The following is a 19885-nucleotide window of genomic DNA, read 5'->3' as shown; positions in this document are numbered from 1 at the left end:
ATGCTAGAATGGCTGAGTCGAGTCTGGTTTTCAGTGTGGAGGTTTGAACACAGCTGTTTCAGGCTATGTTGCCGCTATCAACGATATATCGCCTGTGCCTCTGATGCGGTTCCCCTACCACATCTATCAAGTGCTGTTTACCTTGACGTCGCTTGCAAAAGATGCATATTCCTCTGATACCTCCGGCAGAGTCGCCAAGATAGCACCGACTTGCTCAGTAAGCTCCTTCCGAGGCTCTCCAGCTCCTTATGTCGACCTTCAGTGAAGCGTCTAATCAGCTGCTGCTCCGCCTCTGCCATTGTCTTTGACTCTGATCGACTACGCAACACCGACTTCGCGATCTCCTTCTTGACATCTCGAGGGATATCGGGATACTGGAGGAGTGCTGCGGCACTGCGGCTGTGGTTGATATCGATCTGCATGTCCTCGAAGATGGGTGGAAAGCACTTTCGGATGTGTTCGGTGAGGTTTGAGATAGGAAGGACTGCGGCGACATCAAAAAGATCTTTTGCTGCGGCTACGCGCTCTATGTGCTGGGCGTTGAGTTCTTCTTGTCGAGGTTTCGTGGCTTCTCGGGCGGCTAGATAATCGGTCATGGCTTGTTCGCCTGAAGAGGTCGAGGGGTCTGCCATGACGATTCTGATAGTTCGGTGGAGGTCTCTCGGGTAGCGACTGCTTGTAGCGTCAGAACATGTACATCGCACATGGAGCGATAGTCAAGAGATCTACTTCTACCTGAATATGAACCTGCTGTAGGACAAAGCGATCGGGGAACAGGAGAGTTTTGGGGTCGTTTCGGTGTCGAGATATTTCAAGCGCATACAGCTATGTGCCAGACCGATCGAATAGACACAGCCAGCCTTGCTGTTTGGAGAGACGGAAGTGAAAGAATTGTCAGGCTGATTTCAGGAATCAGACTAAGTCACTTCTGCCAAGCAATACGTCGTTGCTGCAGTCTCAATTGCCTCGTAAGTTCAAAGCTCATAATTTTAGTCTCCAGTGGTGTTCGTTTCAACCAAGACATCTGCTGAACACTGTTTGAGCGCTTCAATCATCTCAAGCCTGTGGACATAACGTGTTTTGGCCTCGGCTTTCTCCTGTTTCGCGTATCGTCGGTTCCAGATAATTGCTTCCTTCAGTATCTCCGTGACACAGTTGTGCGCTGTAGGAGCATCCCTCACGAACACGGCCGACCGTAAGCGAGGGAAGAATTTGTACATAGCTCGATCGCCATGGTCGAAGGACTGTCCGTTGACCTTTGGCAATTTGCCAACGCATTGAATGGTTCTCGTCCACAGGAGAAATAAGTCCTTTGGAGGTTCGTCGCTACTGGTGACCTCCTGCACCAGCGCCTCGCAGCTTTCTTCGTGACCTTCAAAGATGATATGCTGACAGCGGAGCATACGACAGGGGAGCAGCCATGTACCGTCCTCGCTTTTATCATGTTTGGCATGTTTGCTGATCTTGGTCATGAAGGTGACATTCTTACCCCGTAACAGATCCTGTAATACCATGCAAGTGATGAATGCGATATCTCTTGTTGCGTAAGCCGGTTGCAAGATGACCCGTACGTTTGAGATTTGAGACAATCCTTCATAGCATTCCTCGAAGTGGGTTTTCGGATTGGAGCTGCGAGCAATTGACAAGAGATCGTACTCTGTAAGAGGGAGGTCGTGCGGTTCGTGGACAAGGTCCATGCGTGCATCGACCACATAACATTCAAGCCCCCAATCCTGATCTGCAGGCACAACTTTGATAGTTAGGATGTTCTCCTTGTAGAGTATCATGGACGCATCTTTGTGAAGTACCTGGCAAGTAGCAAGTACCTGACCGGAGAGATCGAAGCTGTGTCTCTCGTCAGGCTTCTGCTTCTCCTCCAAAAGGGGTGCGAGAGGCGCAGAAGACCTAAGCAGCATCCTCAGGATCTTGATACGAAGCTCGGGCGGCAGCTGCAGCAGGCGAGAGGCACTTTGTGATTGGCATGGTTGGCTGAAGCGATATGCGCGACCAGTGATTTTCCACTCAAGCTCACGGCTGCTGTTGCTTTGGATGGCAGTATCGAAGCCCGAGGATGCCATGATGAAGAGATGCGGCGAAGCTCTACTTGGCTGTTACCTTCAGGTCTCGATTTAACTGGAGCATCAACGACATGCCGCACATGATATTCTTTGCGTATCTATACAGTGAGCGCCTCAAGAATGGTTGCGCAGGCAACATCTGCACGTAGTCAACGGGTACGGCCACATTATGAAGGAGGAGCGAGCCTGAATCGATTATTGCACCGAAGAACCTCGCCGGAGATGCGAACGCGTTACGCGTTGTCACTAGTCTTCGTTAGGAATAGTGGTTCTCGGGAAATCGTTCCGACTCCTTCTCGGGCCACTTACGGTCCGAGATAAGGCTTCAGCGAACTCTTTTGTCGGCACTCGACTGCAAGGAGAGCAATCGCAGCTCACCTACCTAGATGTTCAAGAGATCAGAACGTCCGCTACAAGTAGTTGCGTCTGTGCACAAAGCTACACTACTGAAAATGCTATGGGGGAAAAACCTATACATGAACTATTGCTTACACTGTCCTCGCGGCTATAATCTTGACATTAACCGGTCATAGACACATCGAGTTCGTCAGACACTTCTTGTATCCATCCTGAATACATTATCGTATCATCCTCGACCTTGGAGAGGTCGGCTTCATACCGCTTCCGCGCTCTGATCGTTTCCCGCTCAGCCCATGCATTAGTCCAGTCGTGTGCTTGCTTGAAGAACATCCTAATATACTTCCGAGCATCAGAAACATGATACTGCTGGACCGCCATTCTCGCGTTGTCTCTATGGTCGCCAAAGCCGGCAAGCAGCTGTAGAGCGGAAGCCTCATCTTCATTCGACCAACGTGGCATATCCAGAACAAAGTCATCAGCCTTCCTCCACATCGCAAATAGGTCTTCGGGAGGATCGCTATGCCCTTCTATCTCTCTCGTAAGCTCGGACACGTCTGATCTGTTACCCTCGAAGCGGATCGACCGGCATCTGAAGATGCGACAACCCTTCAGACAGTAGTTCTCCCAGGAGCGAAAATCTACCTGTAGCTCGTCCTCCATGTCCCAGTCTATGTTCTTGGGCAAAAGCTTGAGCAGCACATGCTTGTTTAGAACGAGCTTGTGAAGCACTCTGCTAGCAATAAATATCTCCTCTTGCAGAGAGTGTCCGATTGACAGCTCAATGTTCTGGACTTTCGAAAGCCCTTCCCAGTGTACTACAAGTCGTTTGGTACTGTCTATGTTATCTGTCTTTTGTCGCGCCAGCGATAACAAGTCATAGTCGTCCGCAGGCATGTCGTCTGCATTGCAGAGGAGCTCGATGCCTGCACCAAGGATATAGCAAGTATGATAATGTGGCGGTGAGGACTGGCACACAACCTTGAGAGAGTTCTCTCCGTACAGAACGGGCCAAGCTTCCTTGTATAGGGACTGGCAGCACGCCAGCAGCTGAGCTGATAGCTCGACTAAAGGAATTGCGTTATCACCATAATCTTGAAACTGGCTTTCGTCAAGTGCTAGAGGCGTTAACGGACCGGTATGCCTGAGGCACAACCGGAGTACTCGGAGGAGTAGCTCTGAAGGAAGCTGGAAGAGTCGAGACACATGTTGCGTTCTCAGAGGCAGTAGGAAACGAGCCGAAGCTTCATTCTTTCCAGGTTCTTGTTCGGTCCACTCCATGGAACGGTCGTAGGCAACACCACGTTCGATATTGCCGATGTCAGCCTAACAAGCCATCATGATCGCGCATCACGAGACGACATAGCGTATAGACTGCCACTGCGTATCGACGTAGATGTATGCAAACGATCTACTAATTTACGTCTCACGGAGTCTTGCAAGTGAACAGGATACTCGGGATGAGAATGAGCTCACCATGTTTGACGCTAAACTAGATATGGCATGGTACGGTCATCACAACTCCATGGCCGATGATCGAGAAAGAGAAAACAAAGCTACGAAGCTTGTAAGTATCAGATCTGAAAGTTGATATCAGTCGTAATATCTTCGACGCCGCTACGCGGTCTTGCTTCTCTTCATTGATGGCTAGCCATGGCGGATGCTTTGCTAGACTTCTCCTCTGTCTGTGGTACGCCTTGACACTCAGCTTAGCTACCTGCCCATTGCATCACAGTAAGCGGATTGAAGTGCGCATTGCGCATTCTTCAACAGCACATCGCGTCCACTATTCCTTGAGATGTTCACTCCGTATGCGGTGCCGCGGTTCTTCAAATCAAACTCCGAAGCATTGTGAGATCTATCTCGACTTGTCTCTTGCGCTTCTGCTTAGCTGCAGCGTCGTCCTTCTTGGCCTTCTCGTAAGCCTGCATGGAGTTCGCGAGTTTGGCGTGATACCCTGAATAGAGGTTTCGCATATCAAGCCTATTGTCATGCAATAACAAGTTGTTATGTTTTGCAGCTATCTCAAACTGCTGCTCGAGTCCTTCTTGTATCTGTTTGATGGCTTTCTTTGCCCCGATCGTTGGTCCATTGGTGGAGTGCTCTTTTCGAGCTACCATGCTGATTTTTGTGAAACTGTCGATAAAGATGTTTCGGACTTTGGAGAGTATGTTCAGATTGCTTCGCTTGAGCTTGAGCGCCTCTTCGTCTGCTTCGCTGGCTTCCAGGACGTCCATGATCTCATGCCCCTTGGCTAACAATCTCTGCACTCGAGTGTTGTGAGAATCCAGCATGTCGTCGATATCCTTTATGTCCGCGAGGTCAGAGATGAGGTCAATCGGTTCAACGCCTGCCTGCTCGAGAACTCGAGCCGCTGCCATTTCCTCGATGGAGATATCGGGCGTCTATCATAATTAGTATTCTGGAGCAGATCGGGTCTGCATTCCGAGTCTGCAGAATAGGTCACTCACCTCGACACTCTCCATAGTCAGACAAATGATGCTGGTAGACGGAGCAAGGCGTGGAAGGTGTGGAATTTGCAGGGGAGATAGAATGAGGACAAACAGAGAAGAGCAGATGCAGAAGGTTTTTTTTTCGGGAAACGAATTCGTGTGAAGGGCGGTTGACGCGATGAAGGTGGACATGACATTGCCATAAGCAAACATTAACTTCACTGGTAACTTACAGCTTGATCATTTCACTTTACCAATACTTCATCTCTTTGTAGAGTCAAATGAACGATTTCCCGATCGCAGGACTCGACACTTCTGATGTTCATTCTTACCAGTTACCAAGCTTTGAAGTCCTCTACGCCAAAAGTGACGGTATTGATCGGATCAATCGCATTGAACACACCACCACTAATCAAAGACAGATACTGCTTCTCACTTCCAGTTGCCTCGATCATGCCTAAAGCTCTTGTATAGCTCCTCTTCTGAGCTATATGCACGCTTCTCCATCCATCAGCTGGTGCATCTCCATCGTTCACAAACACTGCAGACTCGGTGTTACTGCTGATTATGATCGTGCCGTCGTCACCAACGACGACATATGGAGTACCTTCAGGATTAGTGCCATCTGATGGTCGAATCCAGGTCGGCGTCTTATCGTCCCAGCTCAATGGATCATCGCTGATTCTGTAGTACACCGGCACACCACATTCGCATGGGTCGTTCACATACTCATATGTCATGATCCAGTTGCCATTCTTCAATTGAGCGATGGTCGGCATGCCGGGCCGTGCAGTATAGTTCGAATATCTCACGTCATTCACGACTGAACCCCAGCTGACACCATCAGTGGTCGTCTGATGAACCAACTTCTGTCCATGTGCTGGATCGCGTTGATCAGAGTAAAAGACTGTCAGGGCACCATCTCGGTAGAATAGAAATGGCTCCCAGATCGGTGTTAGTCCGTTGTTCGGCAAGGCCTCCCCACCATCAGCAACATGGCTGACGAATTCCCATGTTTGGCCTTGGTCTCGGGATGCGTACAGCTCGATATGTGTAGAGCTGAGATCAGTTGGAATGGCGCTCCCACTTATCAGGACCGTACCGGCAGGTAAGTCTCCCAATTGACCTGGAAGAACGTACAAGTGAGGCTGGTAACGGAGACCGTAGCCACGCTCGGTGTCCTCAACTCGGGAGTACTCGGACCACGTTCGGCCATAGTCGGTGGAGCGAAAGATTGGGAAGTAAACTTGTGGTGGCTCGGGTGAGTAATTCTCCCACGTCGCTAGTATGGACGAGTCGTTGAGCTGGACCGATCGTGCATACATGGTGCCGGGTGGCGTCCAGTCGTCTGACGAGCGGAAAACTGGTGCATTGGAGAAGGGCGTAATGCCGCCGCTAACCTTGCTGTCGCGCTTCGGGAGGGATACTGAGGCTCCCAGCTGGAGCAGCAAGCACACAGCCAAGAAAGACTTGATGTACCCAGTCATGTTGCGATCCTACGTACGACTTGTTTGACTTCTTTCTCTTCGACAACATCGAAAGATGGGTCAGGGCTCATAGTGGGTGAAGCTGGAGCTTTAATAACAGCTGCTTCCACCGGCTCTGACGTGGATCAAGCGCAGCTCGGCACGGCATCATCGCAGATCATATGAGCAGGTAGGCGCAGGCACAATGCAGCATAGACCATTGACAAGCTGCATTCGAATTGCCGTTGCCTCCAAGCGGAGCAGATTCTATGGCACAGGGAGGAAACCTTCGAGATCGACACTGCGATAGCTTCTTCGAGAGCAGATCCGGGGACGCGCTAGTGAGCCCTCCGGTGGGGTAACGCGTCCTCGCTATGGAATGTACCGATGACCTCCGAAGCCTGTTCAATTGAACTTGCCATTACTCTCACTCCTCCTCTGCCGTCTCATATTCATTGGTCAAGCTTTCCGCTGTGTGGTAATCGCTACTTTCGCTAGGTGCTCCGGTGGTCTGTCTTCTCCCCCGGCTTGCTTTCTCTTGCTGTTTTGACCTCCGACGTGTTGGCTTCTTCTTCTCCTTCTGATGCTCTGGATTCCGATCTAGCATGGCCTCCAAGGTTCGGTGTTGTTCAAGTGGAACATTGTATGGTGAAGCTTCCTGTAGGGTGGCTTGCTGCCTTGACACCATGTATGCTGACAGCTGCTCACCGTCCTTGTCGTACGGAATTTGCTCTTCTAGGTCAGCGCCTTGAGCAGAATGCGCTTGCCTTTCAACACCAGCAGGCACCCTTTCAAGGACTTGCTTCGCCACGGCCCGCTCCCTCTCTTCACGCCTCCTCAAAGCCTCTTGCCCATAGCTAACTGCCTCTCTCAGCTTCTTATCAAATTCCCTCGCCCAATCATTCAATTCACCATCATCATCCTTGGACCAGACCTCAATCTGCTTCTGCAACAGCCACCACACCTCCTCAACCCGATCTCGAACTCTCAAAACCTCGAGGACCTCAGCCTGTTTAGCCCGAAAGGTGTTACTCAGCTTGATGACGTCTCTGAACAACTCTGCATCAATCTGCACAAGGTCCAGTTGCCTAGCTGAATGTGCTTTGATGTAGGCAAGGTGTCGGTCAAGAGGGGCACGCGCCAGCATGCCCTTGCTCAGGTTCTCGATGGTTGAGAGCCTAGCTAGTGTATCTTCTCGTAGTTGATGATTGCGGCGCTCCTCTTCACTTTTGATGGGAGAGCTGGCGTGCTCTTGAGCGGGCTGTGCTGTGCCACGACGAAAGGGAGGGACGTACTTGCCTTGCGGAGTGGACATGTCGAAAAGCTAAAGTACGGATACACACCTTGATCAAAGCAGGACAGCAGTAGTTTGAAGAGGACGAAGTGCGTATATGCAGATCTCTGCAAACCACCTAAGTGCTAGTAATGATCATGCACTAAGGTTGCAAACAGACTTGCTTGAGCCCAAGATACCCTTCTCTAACCAGAGGCTGCCATAACAACGAACGAGTGTATTCACCGCCGTAGTGAACCACGGACATTTGGCCCTGTCCTCGTCATAGTATCCATTTTCGCTGAAACCTCCTGGCCCACCCGATGTTCGCAAGTGAAAACCGAACCTCGTCACGTGCGATTCACTTTCGATCCTCAATTGCAGTCGTGAAGCTGCTAACGCCGCTTTCCCTACTCGTGGGTATCACCTCATCACTGTTATCACTCTTCTTCCTGCCAGGCTTGCGAACCGCAAGCACTCCTGGGAAGATACGGTCAATCACCGTCGCCAAACCCAATTTCAGCGTAAACACCCCCTCCACCCACTCACAACACCAAGCCTTTTCCAACGCCGCAAGCATGCGCTTCTCATTCCCCAACCACTTTCCGATATCCTCCTTACCCACGGCCACAACGTGTTGGTCCACCATCTCCCTATATAATCTTACAAGCTCAAGCTGTGTTGCAGCGTACATGTTGATAAACGCCCATTTCACACTGTCTAGCATGTGATCGATAGCCCGATCAGAATCTGCTATCGCCAGAGTGCCGAGCTGCTCGATAGTGTCAAGCTTAACCCTTGTCTCTCTGAATCGTCGACGAAGACGCTGGGCGTTCCTGAGGAATTGTTGCTTCTGCTGGTGGATATCGATTTGCTGATTGAAAGATTGTCTCTCTGAATGGAACTGATTGATGTTTTCGTCGACGAGAGCGAGCGCTTGGAAAGTAGGCGCAAGTCGTGCTTCGAGTGTTTGTGGAATGTTGAGGAGGGCGGCGGTAATTTCTTCGGCTGAGGGGGGTGGAGGCTGGGGACGATGAATCAGGCGGGCGAAGATGTGGTGTTGGTGGTTCCATTGCTTAATTTCGTCATATGCCTCTTGCAGAGAGGTCTGTAAGGCCTCCTTTTGCTGCTGCTCCTGCTCCGTGTCGATTGCGTCGGAAGGTTGGCCTTGGGTTTGAGTTCCATGATCGGATTCACTAGAATCGCGACGTTGTGAGTTGGAATTACCTTGTCTCAGTGGAGGTGGCATCGTGCTCTAGATCAAGCTAAGCGATATTCCAAGGCCAGGCACGCAAGGAGAGAGATGAGCGGTTGTTAGGAGTAGCAACAAAATTCAAACCCTGTCTTGGAAAACAGCCGGCTTGCCTCCTGCTAATCAGCATCTCATCTTCAAAGGCGCGTCAACGACAGTCTCCTGACAAGTCTGCAGATGTTGTCTCACTCGTGACAACCTAGCAATAGTACACTGCAAAGACGCCCGCTGTGTCGCATGCTTGCTGAATGTCAGCCGATACGAACTTGCTCTCTAAGTAGAGGACTCATGAAGACTCTTTGCACGGGCTGGAGATAATGATGGCGATGGTGAACTCCTGTGTCGCTCGACTGTGATATCAGCACCTGCTGGACTTCTCAACCAACAATGGCAGACTGAATACCAAGAATAAATACCAAAGGCCGATAATATGTTGGCTGCATGATTTATTACCATTTGTACAGCTCAATGAGAACAAATACGTGTGTGATATATTGTTTTGGTCTTGATAGACATGCTACCGACCCACTATGCTGATTCTTGGCGTCTCGATCTCGAACAAACTCTCATACCAAAGGTTGAGTTGTCGTACACGCCGCCGGTTGATTAGTAAGACGAATGAAATGACGACGATGATGGTCCAAACGATAGTTTCTTTTCGTTGTGCAGGATAGCCGGAAAATAGGTTTGAGATTACCAAAACCATTCCGAAAATGACATTCACTAACATGGCGACTTCAAATCTTGGAATAAGGAACCTCTCGAAACGATCTAACCATTGCACAGGCCATCGCCCGAACCATGGCAGCTTAAAGATAAGTTCAGATGACCTCCTGTTTTTGAGAGCTCGTATTCTTGGTAGTTCGTCTTCCACTCGATCACGTTCTTGAACATCCGGTAAAAGGTGAACGTTGTCAATATCGCTATGGTTGCGTGGACCAGCATGAACATCGTGCTGAACGAGCCTTCTCAGCGAAGCCTGCGCCCTGGTCGAGCTGTCGGAGTCATCGGATGATGAATCTGTGCTAGACATGGGAAGAAGCGCCTCTACATCCCATATCGATGTAGCGCTCATGGTGGCGTCGTAGACTCCTCTCACCCATTGCGACACCCCGTCCAGGTTCGAAGGTACCGCAACATCAGGCGCCTGGAGGCGGAACCTGGCTGCTGCTCTCATGATAAAGGCGATAAAACCTTGCTGTTGTTCGGAAGATGCTTCAATCAGTGGCATTGGTTCTTGATTAACGTAGTGATGATGGGTATGATAGGCTACATCTTCGAGGATTGCTCGTGCATTGTCTGTGACAGTGGTGGTAAGGTATGTGCGCTCACCGCGCTCGTGCTCATTGGATAGAGACGCCATATTATCAGCTCCAATAGCCTGGTCGAGGTCCATACGGTCTATGCCCATGAAGGCTGCGAAGTCATCACTCTGAGTAACAGGGACGATATGACTCTCGCGATCCGGGACTTGACTGGTCGTGTCCGTGCCTGCTGGGTCGCGCTCCATGTCTAGAGTTTCCGCCAATGGACTATCGGCGCCAGATACACTTCTGCCACGTGCTTTTTGCGAAGTCCGTCTTCAGTATAGCACAAGTAAACAATTCCAGCCTTGCGTTGCGGCTAGCAACTTCATGCGTAATTACGACCAATGGCTAGTCTCCAAGGCTGACCAGATCGTCTAGACGTAATGAAGCTGCGTCAGTCGTAGATCTTTGAGTATGATGCTAATGATTGAGATGCCGGTCTGCCAGAATGAGCGAGAATGATTACAGACCTGCCGTACTTTTCAGTCTGATGTCGGTCGATCTATACTTTGTAACAAGGTCGATTGTAACAGCTGAAGCATTAGACTACATCAAGTTGTCTAGAGTCCAAGGGTATGCAAATCGTGAGCAACGCGGCTGTGGCTTTTGACTGTAGATTCCGCCAGATGCGACCGGCAGGTCGTGTTGGAAAACGAGGGAAGGCGGCAGGCGGCTGAATAGAGGCTGTGCGTCGCCCCTAAGCCTAAGTGATATAGCTACTGTAGGCGTTAGCGCTTTTTAGGGAAAAGTCGCCTGCATTAGAGGCATAGTCATTTCTCACAGGGGATTATTATGCCGTAGGTGGTCTTGAGGACTTTTTGCAAGTCAGGAAGGAGCAGAGCTACCGTAACTACCTCCCTGTATCGACCGCCCAGGCAAGTGCGCTTGCTGCGATTCATATTCAGCCATTCGGCTCCGTCAAAATTGGCGATATCACCAAGTCGACCCTGAGCGCACTTCTGCTCATTCAGGATTTACCGACGAGTCCTTAGCAACCATTTCTGTCACTTAAGACAACATGCCTGTGCGCCAGCAGTACCTTGTCGCCCCGGGGAAGAGTCGGTTCAGACAATTTGGCCTCTCCTGGACTTCCATCGGCCAGTCTTAGGATCGATTCTGTGAAGAGATCTGTAATTACTGTTGGCCCTGATGACGGTCACGTTTCTCCCTTCCACCTGGCCTAAGTCCTGTCCAAAGCTGCTCCTGAACCCATGCAAATTGAGCATACGGTCTTCCGAGCACCTGCCCTGTACAGTGAGGTTGAAATCCGAACTTCGGCATGGACTAGCTCCTGCAGACTTCTTCTCTTCTTCCACCCTAGCTTCTTCCTTAACATACCTCGAGGCAGTCAATTTGGTGCGCTTCGTTGGCAGCTCTAGATCTTCACCCAACAGACACATGAAATCAGAATGCAGATTCAAAGCCAGGCTCTGCAACTGAGGATTCTGGTTGATGTTCCAGACTTGGATCTTGCTTGACAACTCCTCGCACTCACTGGTGAGCAGTCGCCTAAGTTGAAGTTTCGAGTTGTCGGTTTCTGTTTTCAACTCATTCGTGTTGAGCTGATTTACATATTCCTTGACAAGCTCGAGACGTACAGCTATGTAGCTCTTGATCAAGCTGTCGTTGTGATCAATTGGGAGGTCGCTGGTGAGACCATTGATTAAACTTTCGATTGGCGCCGCTCGACGGGCAATGCCTTCTCGCCACTGACGATGTATGAGTGAGAACGGATCTGGGTGTTCTGGAGCGTCGAAGCCTTCATAGTTTGGCAACCCTGTGCTATCATGTTCTGTTGGCCCTTTGAGGGTGGGAAGGTCTGCCTTGAAGTTCTGCCTTGCTCGAAGCGCTGGAGGAACGTAAGGACCCTGTTTCAGATTCATCGGCGCAATGTCGAACGTTGTCGATTCGCAGCTCTGTCATGCGTAAGAACGACATTAGCGGCGATGCGGTTCATTCGTGCTCTGACTTGCATGTTTTGCTCATTGCCGCCGTACAAGACTGCAAACATAAAATTGCATGGCTGCTCGACGTTTTGTCCGTTGAACGCGGTACAAGGAACTCACTGGGAGATGCTAGTCAATCATGCACGGACGCCGTGCCTTCAGGACAACACATATCATTGTATGCGCTCATTGCAGCCGCAAACGTCGTCTAGCAGACAAATACCGCTCATACGCAAACAAATTCAGCTCAACTCGAGCAAAATTGAACCACGCGAACACAAGTTGCACCCAGGTTTTGGGATTGAGCAGCCGTCCTTGCGCCCTGATATTCTCTTTCTGCTCTTCCCAGACAGTTCTGCTGGCAAACTTCGCAAGAATCATGAAAGACCTAATCGGACCCTCCTTTGTCTGCAGGCTCTCGTCGAGACTCCTCGTCAGATCATTCGTCTTCAGTATTAGAAGTATAATGCTGGGCACGTTGCCTAGCAGTCTTATTAGTTGCTCCACGAAGTCCTCACCAAACACCTCAGTGATTCCCTCCTTTTCAGTACCGTCCCTCGCACTGGTCGTAACCTCTTTCTTCATCAATACATTAAAATCTCGTCCGGTGATCGCAGAAGCGAACAGTGGAAACTGCTCGTCTGTGATCCCTGCGATCTCATAGGCATACTTCCGCATCTTCGCCTCATCAGCATCAATCACCGCCAACCAAAGTTTGGCATAGTCTCTCCTAGTCTTGTTGTCGGGGACTCTGTACAGACCATGATCATACAATATCAGATCAAAGTTGTATGGATACCGTCTTTTCGAATTATGCCGTATTGCGATATTTCCACCGTGCGGATCACAATGTAGTGGTGCACCCTCCGCGAAGATCATGGTATTGAAGATTCGTGCCAGCGTCGCCGAGACCTCATCGCGTGAAATGGAATGCGAGTCCAAATATGCGAGGTTGTCTATCCTTGCGCCTGAAACTTTATCCATGACTAGGATGCGCTTGCTCGCCCAAAGCACATTCGGTATTATGAGTGGGAAGTTAGTGTTCTCGCGGAAGTAATTTCTCGCGCGCGTGGCGTTTGCGCCTTCGAGGTTGAAGTCCAGTTCTTGAGGAAGGGATTCATCCATCTCTTGACTTAGCCACTCCATGTCGTATTCTGGGAAGGCGCGTTTGAGGGTACGGAAGGTGTAGCGTGTCAGTGCCAGATCAAGAGGTACCCATTCTTCGAGGGATGGATGTTGGACTTTGACTGCGACGCCTTGCGAAGGGTTGTCCTTCAGTGTGGCTGTGTGGACTTGTGCTAGTGAGGCTGCACCAAGTGGTTCGCGAGAGAATGTCGCAAAGTCTTCGAGGAGTTGGCGGCCTGTGTCGCGGAAGTACATGTCTTCGATCGATTCGTAGGAGGAGACTGGGCATTTGTCTTGGAGTGGTACGAAGGTCGTCGTCCATTCTACGGGGAGGAGATAGCCCATGCTCGATAGGTGCTGGCCGAGCTTGATGAAAATGGATCCATTCTTCTCGAGAACGGTGAGGGTTCGTTCGGCGCATCGCTTGTGGCAGGCTTTGAGGAAGTTGCTGGCTTCTTCCGGGTCGTCGTGAGGCTCCTTCAGTGTTGTCCGATAGCTGGAAACGTTAGCTGCGGCACATTCCCTCAGAGCCGTCGGAACTGTACTCTTGTATACACACATAGAGGGTGCTGATCACCCTGCCCGACCTTGCAGCAGCATGATACCAGTGTCGGAGGTCATCTCTTAGCAGATACGATCCTCCACCGATGCCAACGGTCGCAACGGCTAGAAAGATCTTATTGACTCTCCTCTTGTCGCGGATGAGGCGGACTGGCTGTGCTTGTCGTAACCGGCTGTATTCACGTTGTGCTTCGACCCGGATCTGAGTACTATTGCATCTTGCGCAAGTCCAGGGTGTTCTCCCCAGCAGGGAGAAAGCGTTGAGGCGCATCTGCTGCCACTCTCGAGCCGTTACCGCGACATGAAATCAGGAGCGTAGGCGCACCGTAGCTGGCTGTGCGGCGGATAGGGTGCCTCGAGTGGTGCCGTGTGTCGAAGACGATGGTTCTGATGAGGGATGTTCTGCGGTGCTGCCATCGACTGCGAGGTGAACGGCACCTAACCAAAAATCGAGCCGAGCTTTGGTGACGTCGGAATTCTTCCGAAACCTTACTGCTCGTATCTCGTACTCTAGTCAATTTGATGGAGGCAGTTATCGGGGGCAGTACTCCGTAATAAGGAGTGTATTCGAGGAGCATTCAACTGGTCGACATGCATCAAACTCTACGAGCCATAGAAAATGCTCCAAACAGGGGCCCATGTCAGAATGCAAGAAATATATATTATGCCCAAGAAAAATCACCGCTTCGACTTTTTTCCACTGGAATACAGATCTCTCAACATGTCCTCGGTTGCAACCTTCTCCTTCACGCTCAAGCCTTCAACACCGCTGCCAAGTTCCTCCTCTTTGCTCCTTAACTGCGAGTGTTGATGCATAGGTTGATCCTTAGTAATGCCTCCAACCTCCTTCCTGTCTGGGTGCTGGCCAATATCGACTTGAGTACCATTGACCTGAGCAGATCTGCCATCTTCCACAGCACCTACCTTGTGGTCAACACTCGCTCTGTGTTTCGTTGAGCTTCGCCTGGGCGAATTCATGCTCATGGCCGCTATGCTGGCATCCATACTTGCGCGACCCCCATCAATAGAGCTTCTGGGCGTACCATTTCTGCTCGACTGGAAGGATGCTCGCGAGCCATTTCTGTAGATCCTCTCCTCACCCTCCTTTAGATTATCTGGCTCTAGCCCAGCATGGAATGGACGGTCTGCCTTTTGGTAAGCATCGTGATTGAACATCCACGCGCCGTTAGTGCCTTCCATAGTCTTCGAAAAGTCCTGTCCTGGTGTCTTCGCCATCAGCTTTTTCACAACCTCGTGCGAATTAGTGTTCTTGAAAAAGACTGGCTGCCACGTCCTGCCGTTCGTTTCCTCTTCTTTTCTCATATTTCTCTGTCCTTGCTCTAGGTGACTTTTCGCAGCTTTTACTCTGTTGAAATCATTCATCCGGATGGCTTCTTGCGTGTCGTGCCATGCTCTTCGCGTCTCCCATGGGTCCATTTCTTCAAGTGGAGGCAACTTCAGCTCCGGCAGGTTGCTGCTGTGTTCCACTACACTGAAGTGCTCGATGTCTTTCCCCGATCGTTCGTCCCGAATGGTAAACTCTGTATTCCAGCAGCCAGTAATGGAGTATACTGGATGTTTTGGACCATCCTCTTCCCTATATAGGATCGCTGTGAATTCATGCTTCTTTCCGCCGCCCAGAAAACCATGCCCGCCGGTAAAATCTATCTTAGACATATACCCATTCGTGCTGGGAATATACCACTCGCCACTTAGCTCGGGATATGGGGTGGACAAGACACCTTTGACCTTGAAATCTGGTAGTGGCAAGAGGTAATGCTCGTCGTACTTCTCTATCGTCTTCAATGCAAAACCTGTGCTTTGTATATGCACGGACATTGAACTCCATGAAAATGTGACTTGTTGTCTATTGAAACCTTCAGCGACTACACCGTGCTTCGGGTTCCATACGCGACAGGCTGTGATCGGCGGATGATGTGAGACCTGTTCTGATGCCAAGTATGTTGCGCCCGTCTGCTGATCATCCCACTGCCCTAGGAACAGCTCTCCGAGGAAAGCGTTGAGCGGCTTCTTGACACCCTCTGCTTCCGTGTGACCCATATAGCATTGTGACTTTATGCCTCCGAGAAAGCTTTTCAACACTAGCAACGCTCTCTCAGCCGGATCTTCTGAGGTGGCAGGCGACACAAACATGGCTGGATTCTCTGCCCAGAATGCTGGTATTTCAACCACTGACTTCTGATCGAGCACGAATGGTGGCGCTGTGATGTTTGATAGGTCACCCGTCATAGACGCTATGGAGAACAGGAAATCCTTCAGGGCAGATTTGTTGGAAACCATTGGGTTCTCACCACCCGTGCCATTCTCAACGGCCGAAAACTTGGTGGGGTTCCAGAGAACGCGCATGGTTTGGAAGACCATGGTGTAGGTCGTTGGCTCTATGAAGATCGGCAAGCTGGATGCCCTCCTGTTCCAATACCTGCGTAACGTTCACGCTGCTGGGTGGTGTCGTGTGCTTCTTGTAGGCTGCGGTGAGATACTGTCTCTGTGTGTTTTTTGGCCCAGGTAATAAGTCGCCGAGATGCTGCTGGAACTGTACGAGCTGCTCTTGTTTCTGGATCGACTGGGGGTCTCGTGGGCGTTGCTGGTAGCCTTGAGTAGGAGTGGTATTGCCTGTGTGGTTCTGACTCAAGGTGGGTTTAGAGAACAGCAAGCAAAGGCCATTATGTTGTCCATCGCAGCAAGTACGATGTCATACTTCGGAATATCTATCATGCTTTCACTAGTGACCTCGCGAATAGATACGGCCGTGGACATGGCCTCGAATTGGCCGCACGAAATCTGGAGACAAAGACTGCGGTTGCAACTGAAGCACAACAAGCATGCGGCTGCAGGAGAGAAGCTGCGTCACGATCGAAACAGTGCGTCAGATCGAGAAGATCAGCGCCCCACTCTCCGATCCACGTTTCGACAACAGGCCTGTTGCTCGAGAACCTTACCTACTGAAGCATTCGAAGCACTTTTGAAGATGGCTAACGGCACAGGCCTCTGCATATGCTTGCAAGGAAGCAGCATACTAAGCCTCCACAAGCATACAGCCGTCGTGGCACTGCTCGTGAAGCGCAAACACTTCCATTATTGGTGGGATCGTCATATGTTTTGTGTCGGAGAAGATACTCCATCGGTTAAACTGTTCCCCGTCCACCTTCGGCCGTACTTTTCTGCTGAATTATACAGAGACCACTTTATCATGGGACGTCCACATCAAGCATAAATATCACAGAAACAACCGTAAGCTTCATAGCCTCTCGATTGCTCGGCACACCCTACTGAGTAGGACACCCCTCCTCCGGTCCGCCCCCGCCGCCAAGGCCAGGTATGGCTCCGAAGTCTGTACCAGGTAAAGGGTTCTTGACCAACTCTTCCGGCGGCGCACCCTGGGCTTGCATTTCCTGCATCTTGTCCCAAATATACTGTCTGCACTTTTCATCCTCGTCTTTGTAGCTGGGCTCTTCGAACTTGTTCGTTATATCTCTGACAATCTCGCTTTGCTTCACATAACGATCGTAATCGTCCTTTTTCAGCTTTGGCGGCTTGTTCTTTCCCAACCAATCGGGATACTGGTCATGGAGTTCTTTCATGGGTTCGTACAGCATGTCCTTTTGTGTCAGCTGCTGCATCATGTTCAAGAACATCTTCGAGATGCCCTCTTCACCTCCTTCACCTCCAGCCCCACCTGCGTCGAGCGCTTTCAGCATCTCCGCTAGCATATCTTCCTCCGACTTGTTCGCTGACTGCTGTGTCGCAGTCTTCGCTTGGGTATCGGACTCGTTCAGCCGGGACATAGTCTGCCGTATCGTATCCTCGAACGATTTACTCGACTTGCCTGCTGCTGCCGAAGATGAAGAAGGTCGTGGCTGTTCCTGTTCTGATTCTCTGCGATGTCTCTCTGCAGTAGCAGTGTCGGCTATCTTCCCGCCCTCTTCTTCACCCAGAATAGCCTTCAGCAGATCTTCTGGCTTGACGCCTTGCTGTGCCATCTGCTTGGTGAACTCTTCCAGTTCCTTGCCCATGTTGAGCATTGCTTCTGGCGACTGCGCTGCGGCATCGGGATCGCTCGGCAAATTCGAGAATAGTTTGGACATTTCTGTGGATAGCCTGTTTATGAATTCTTGCTCCGTCTCTCCTGGTTTAGGTCCATCGGGTAACGGTTGGTCCGCTAAATTGAGATGGTCATTCTCTGGTCTACCTGGGCCCGATGAGGCAGGTGCGGGTGCTGCTGCAGAGTCTGTGGGTTGCGCGGATGCTTGGGCAGGCGCGTTCGCCGAGAATTGGTCCAGAACGTCTAAACATGTTAGCGCCGTGACACCGATTCATGTCCTTCACCAACCGTCTAAGTCATCGAAGTCGGGGTCAGAGTCGTCTGCGACTGCTTCGGGCGGGGCAGTCGGCGGCGCCGATGCAGCAGGCGCAGATTCAGCAGCTCCGGACTTGTCTGCCATAGTGCCGATTTTTAATCTTCTGTCAAAGTTCAAGAATCAGTGTAGAGTGTCTGTGCACATATAAGTATATGTCAGAAGAGATCGTCAAGGACTGCGTTTGTAGAGTGGTTTCATATGTCGATGTATTCACCAGCCTGAGGCCGGCTTCGTCATGCCGAGGTTTGTTTGGCCCGATTGCTCGCTAGCGTCATGTAACCTCCGACACCCTGGTCTACGATCACGTGGAAATTCACTCGAATCAACGCGTCTTTCGCGAAACGACTGTCTCCTTTTGTTCAGGTTTGAGCGTCAATGTTGGCGCGCATCAGCTGCTTCGCGTTGCAGGCAGCACAGCTTCGGAGAGCATGTAAACTCAGCTTCAGTGCCTCGAGCGGCGTCCGTCTTAAGTCTTCATATCGAAACAACGACACACCTTTGCGCATCCTTTTCTGTGGTTCCGATGAATTCAGCATTACGTCTCTCGAAGCGGTACATTCGTCTGCAAAATCACCAGACAGCAACATAGCCTCTATCGATGTTGCTACGAAAACCGATAAGAGGACTGGTCGTGGCCTGAAAATTATCAAGCCACCACCTATCAAGCCAGCTGCCGAAAAGCTAGGGCTCCCTGTCCACCAATTCGATACTTTCCGAGGATGGGACTTGCCAGTGTTAAGCTCATCCGGCGAGAGCTACATCAATATGATCATTGCCGTCTCATTCGGGTTGTTGGTACCACCTCGAATATTGCGCGCATGTCAGTTTGGCGGTCTCAATGTTCATCCTTCGATGCTGCCGGATCTGAAAGGCTCGTCACCTATTGAGCACGCTATTATAAATGACTACCGAACGACTGGTGTCACTGTCCAAACACTTCATCCTTCGAAGTTCGACGAGGGCAATATCGTCTTGCAGACACCCTCCCCGGGACTCCCGATTCCGGAACCAGATACCATCACAAGTCCAGAATTGCAAAACTTTCTAGCGCCCATTGGCGCTGAATTACTGGTCCGAAGCTTGCGTGAGCGTCTTTACCTCAATCCTCAAGCTCCCTCACCAACCACGGGCACATTTGAGCTCAATCGTGCACCAAAATTGTCTCCTGAAGCTCGACATGTCAATTTTCAGACTATGACATCTACGCATATTTTGAGGCTCAACAGGGCCCTTGGAAGATTATGGGTCAGGCCTAGCAGTATAGAGGCTAGTCAAGATGACACGAGGCTGATTTGGGGCTCTGACATGCGGTTGGCGGACGAAGACGATCTGAGATGTGTATCGGAAGTCACACTTGACAAAGCAGAGATCGGTCTACCCTTCACTGTGACAAACTTGAGATCTAGCATGGTTGATTCAGCTTCTTCACTCTTAGTGAAATGTGCAGATGCCAAGTTCCTTTGCATTCCTACGGTACGCATATCTGGCTTAAGGTCTGGCAACAGTGCCGTTATGGCAGCTAAAGCGAACCTTTTGGGAACAGCTGAAAGCATCAGTGGCAACCTCGAAATCCGCAAATTCCACCACTTGCCAGGTTGATTCAGTACCTGATTCATCGCATACTGCTCCGTAATCCAGAATCGATGACAATCTCCTGTCCCGTCATTGACTTGTTTTTCGCGAGATGA

General features: G+C 50.6%; 13 protein-coding genes across 13 annotated transcripts; 1 reads left to right on the top strand and 12 right to left on the bottom strand.

Moving 5' to 3' along the window:
• Positions 1-137: 137 nt before the first annotated feature.
• On the bottom strand, positions 138-632 carry PMZ80_001201 (uncharacterized protein; the record flags this gene model as incomplete). The annotated part of the gene is made up of 1 exon (XM_064869648.1): positions 138-632. The coding sequence occupies one exon, from the start codon at positions 630-632 to the stop codon at positions 138-140; it is 495 nt and encodes a 164-aa protein (XP_064735145.1).
• Positions 633-989: 357 nt separating this feature from the next.
• Positions 990-2078, bottom strand: PMZ80_001200 (uncharacterized protein; the record flags this gene model as incomplete). Its single annotated transcript, XM_064869647.1, has 1 exon — positions 990-2078. The coding sequence occupies one exon, from the start codon at positions 2076-2078 to the stop codon at positions 990-992; it is 1089 nt and encodes a 362-aa protein (XP_064735144.1).
• A 519-nt stretch (positions 2079-2597) lies between these two features.
• On the bottom strand, positions 2598-3716 carry PMZ80_001199 (uncharacterized protein; the record flags this gene model as incomplete). Its single annotated transcript, XM_064869646.1, has 1 exon — positions 2598-3716. The coding sequence occupies one exon, from the start codon at positions 3714-3716 to the stop codon at positions 2598-2600; it is 1119 nt and encodes a 372-aa protein (XP_064735143.1).
• A 548-nt stretch (positions 3717-4264) lies between these two features.
• PMZ80_001198 (uncharacterized protein) lies at positions 4265-4921 on the bottom strand (the record flags this gene model as incomplete). The annotated part of the gene is made up of 2 exons (XM_064869645.1): positions 4265-4840; positions 4907-4921. The coding sequence occupies 2 exons, from the start codon at positions 4919-4921 to the stop codon at positions 4265-4267; spliced, it is 591 nt and encodes a 196-aa protein (XP_064735142.1).
• Positions 4922-5223: 302 nt separating this feature from the next.
• PMZ80_001197 (uncharacterized protein) lies at positions 5224-6375 on the bottom strand (the record flags this gene model as incomplete). Its single annotated transcript, XM_064869644.1, has 1 exon — positions 5224-6375. The coding sequence occupies one exon, from the start codon at positions 6373-6375 to the stop codon at positions 5224-5226; it is 1152 nt and encodes a 383-aa protein (XP_064735141.1).
• Positions 6376-6781: 406 nt separating this feature from the next.
• On the bottom strand, positions 6782-7669 carry PMZ80_001196 (uncharacterized protein; the record flags this gene model as incomplete). Its single annotated transcript, XM_064869643.1, has 1 exon — positions 6782-7669. One exon carries the CDS (start codon positions 7667-7669, stop codon positions 6782-6784), a length of 888 nt encoding a protein of 295 aa, XP_064735140.1.
• A 319-nt stretch (positions 7670-7988) lies between these two features.
• On the bottom strand, positions 7989-8876 carry PMZ80_001195 (uncharacterized protein; the record flags this gene model as incomplete). The annotated part of the gene is made up of 1 exon (XM_064869642.1): positions 7989-8876. The coding sequence occupies one exon, from the start codon at positions 8874-8876 to the stop codon at positions 7989-7991; it is 888 nt and encodes a 295-aa protein (XP_064735139.1).
• Positions 8877-9396: 520 nt separating this feature from the next.
• PMZ80_001194 (uncharacterized protein) lies at positions 9397-10389 on the bottom strand (the record flags this gene model as incomplete). The annotated part of the gene is made up of 1 exon (XM_064869641.1): positions 9397-10389. One exon carries the CDS (start codon positions 10387-10389, stop codon positions 9397-9399), a length of 993 nt encoding a protein of 330 aa, XP_064735138.1.
• Positions 10390-11250: 861 nt separating this feature from the next.
• On the bottom strand, positions 11251-12069 carry PMZ80_001193 (uncharacterized protein; the record flags this gene model as incomplete). Its single annotated transcript, XM_064869640.1, has 1 exon — positions 11251-12069. One exon carries the CDS (start codon positions 12067-12069, stop codon positions 11251-11253), a length of 819 nt encoding a protein of 272 aa, XP_064735137.1.
• A 249-nt stretch (positions 12070-12318) lies between these two features.
• PMZ80_001192 (uncharacterized protein) lies at positions 12319-14089 on the bottom strand (the record flags this gene model as incomplete). The annotated part of the gene is made up of 2 exons (XM_064869639.1): positions 12319-13753; positions 13803-14089. 2 exons carry the CDS (start codon positions 14087-14089, stop codon positions 12319-12321), a joined length of 1722 nt encoding a protein of 573 aa, XP_064735136.1.
• A 407-nt stretch (positions 14090-14496) lies between these two features.
• On the bottom strand, positions 14497-16200 carry PMZ80_001191 (uncharacterized protein; the record flags this gene model as incomplete). Its single annotated transcript, XM_064869638.1, has 1 exon — positions 14497-16200. The coding sequence occupies one exon, from the start codon at positions 16198-16200 to the stop codon at positions 14497-14499; it is 1704 nt and encodes a 567-aa protein (XP_064735135.1).
• Positions 16201-17105: 905 nt separating this feature from the next.
• Positions 17106-18281, bottom strand: PEX19 (Peroxisome chaperone and import receptor; the record flags this gene model as incomplete). The annotated part of the gene is made up of 2 exons (XM_064869637.1): positions 17106-18124; positions 18170-18281. The coding sequence occupies 2 exons, from the start codon at positions 18279-18281 to the stop codon at positions 17106-17108; spliced, it is 1131 nt and encodes a 376-aa protein (XP_064735134.1).
• Positions 18282-18432: 151 nt separating this feature from the next.
• FMT1 (Methionyl-tRNA formyltransferase) lies at positions 18433-19796 on the top strand (the record flags this gene model as incomplete). Its single annotated transcript, XM_064869636.1, has 2 exons — positions 18433-18440; positions 18644-19796. 2 exons carry the CDS (start codon positions 18433-18435, stop codon positions 19794-19796), a joined length of 1161 nt encoding a protein of 386 aa, XP_064735133.1.
• Between the last annotated feature and the right edge of the window lie 89 nt (positions 19797-19885).

The sequence above is a fragment of the Knufia obscura genome (genome assembly GCF_036327395.1).
Source record: "Knufia obscura strain CCFEE 5817 isolate CBS 148926 chromosome Unknown scaffold_1, whole genome shotgun sequence".
In the NCBI taxonomy this organism is placed as follows: Eukaryota; Fungi; Ascomycota; class Eurotiomycetes; order Chaetothyriales; family Trichomeriaceae; genus Knufia; species Knufia obscura.
Note: the sequence above shows the minus strand (reverse complement) of the source record. Positions and strands in the feature narration are given on the sequence as shown.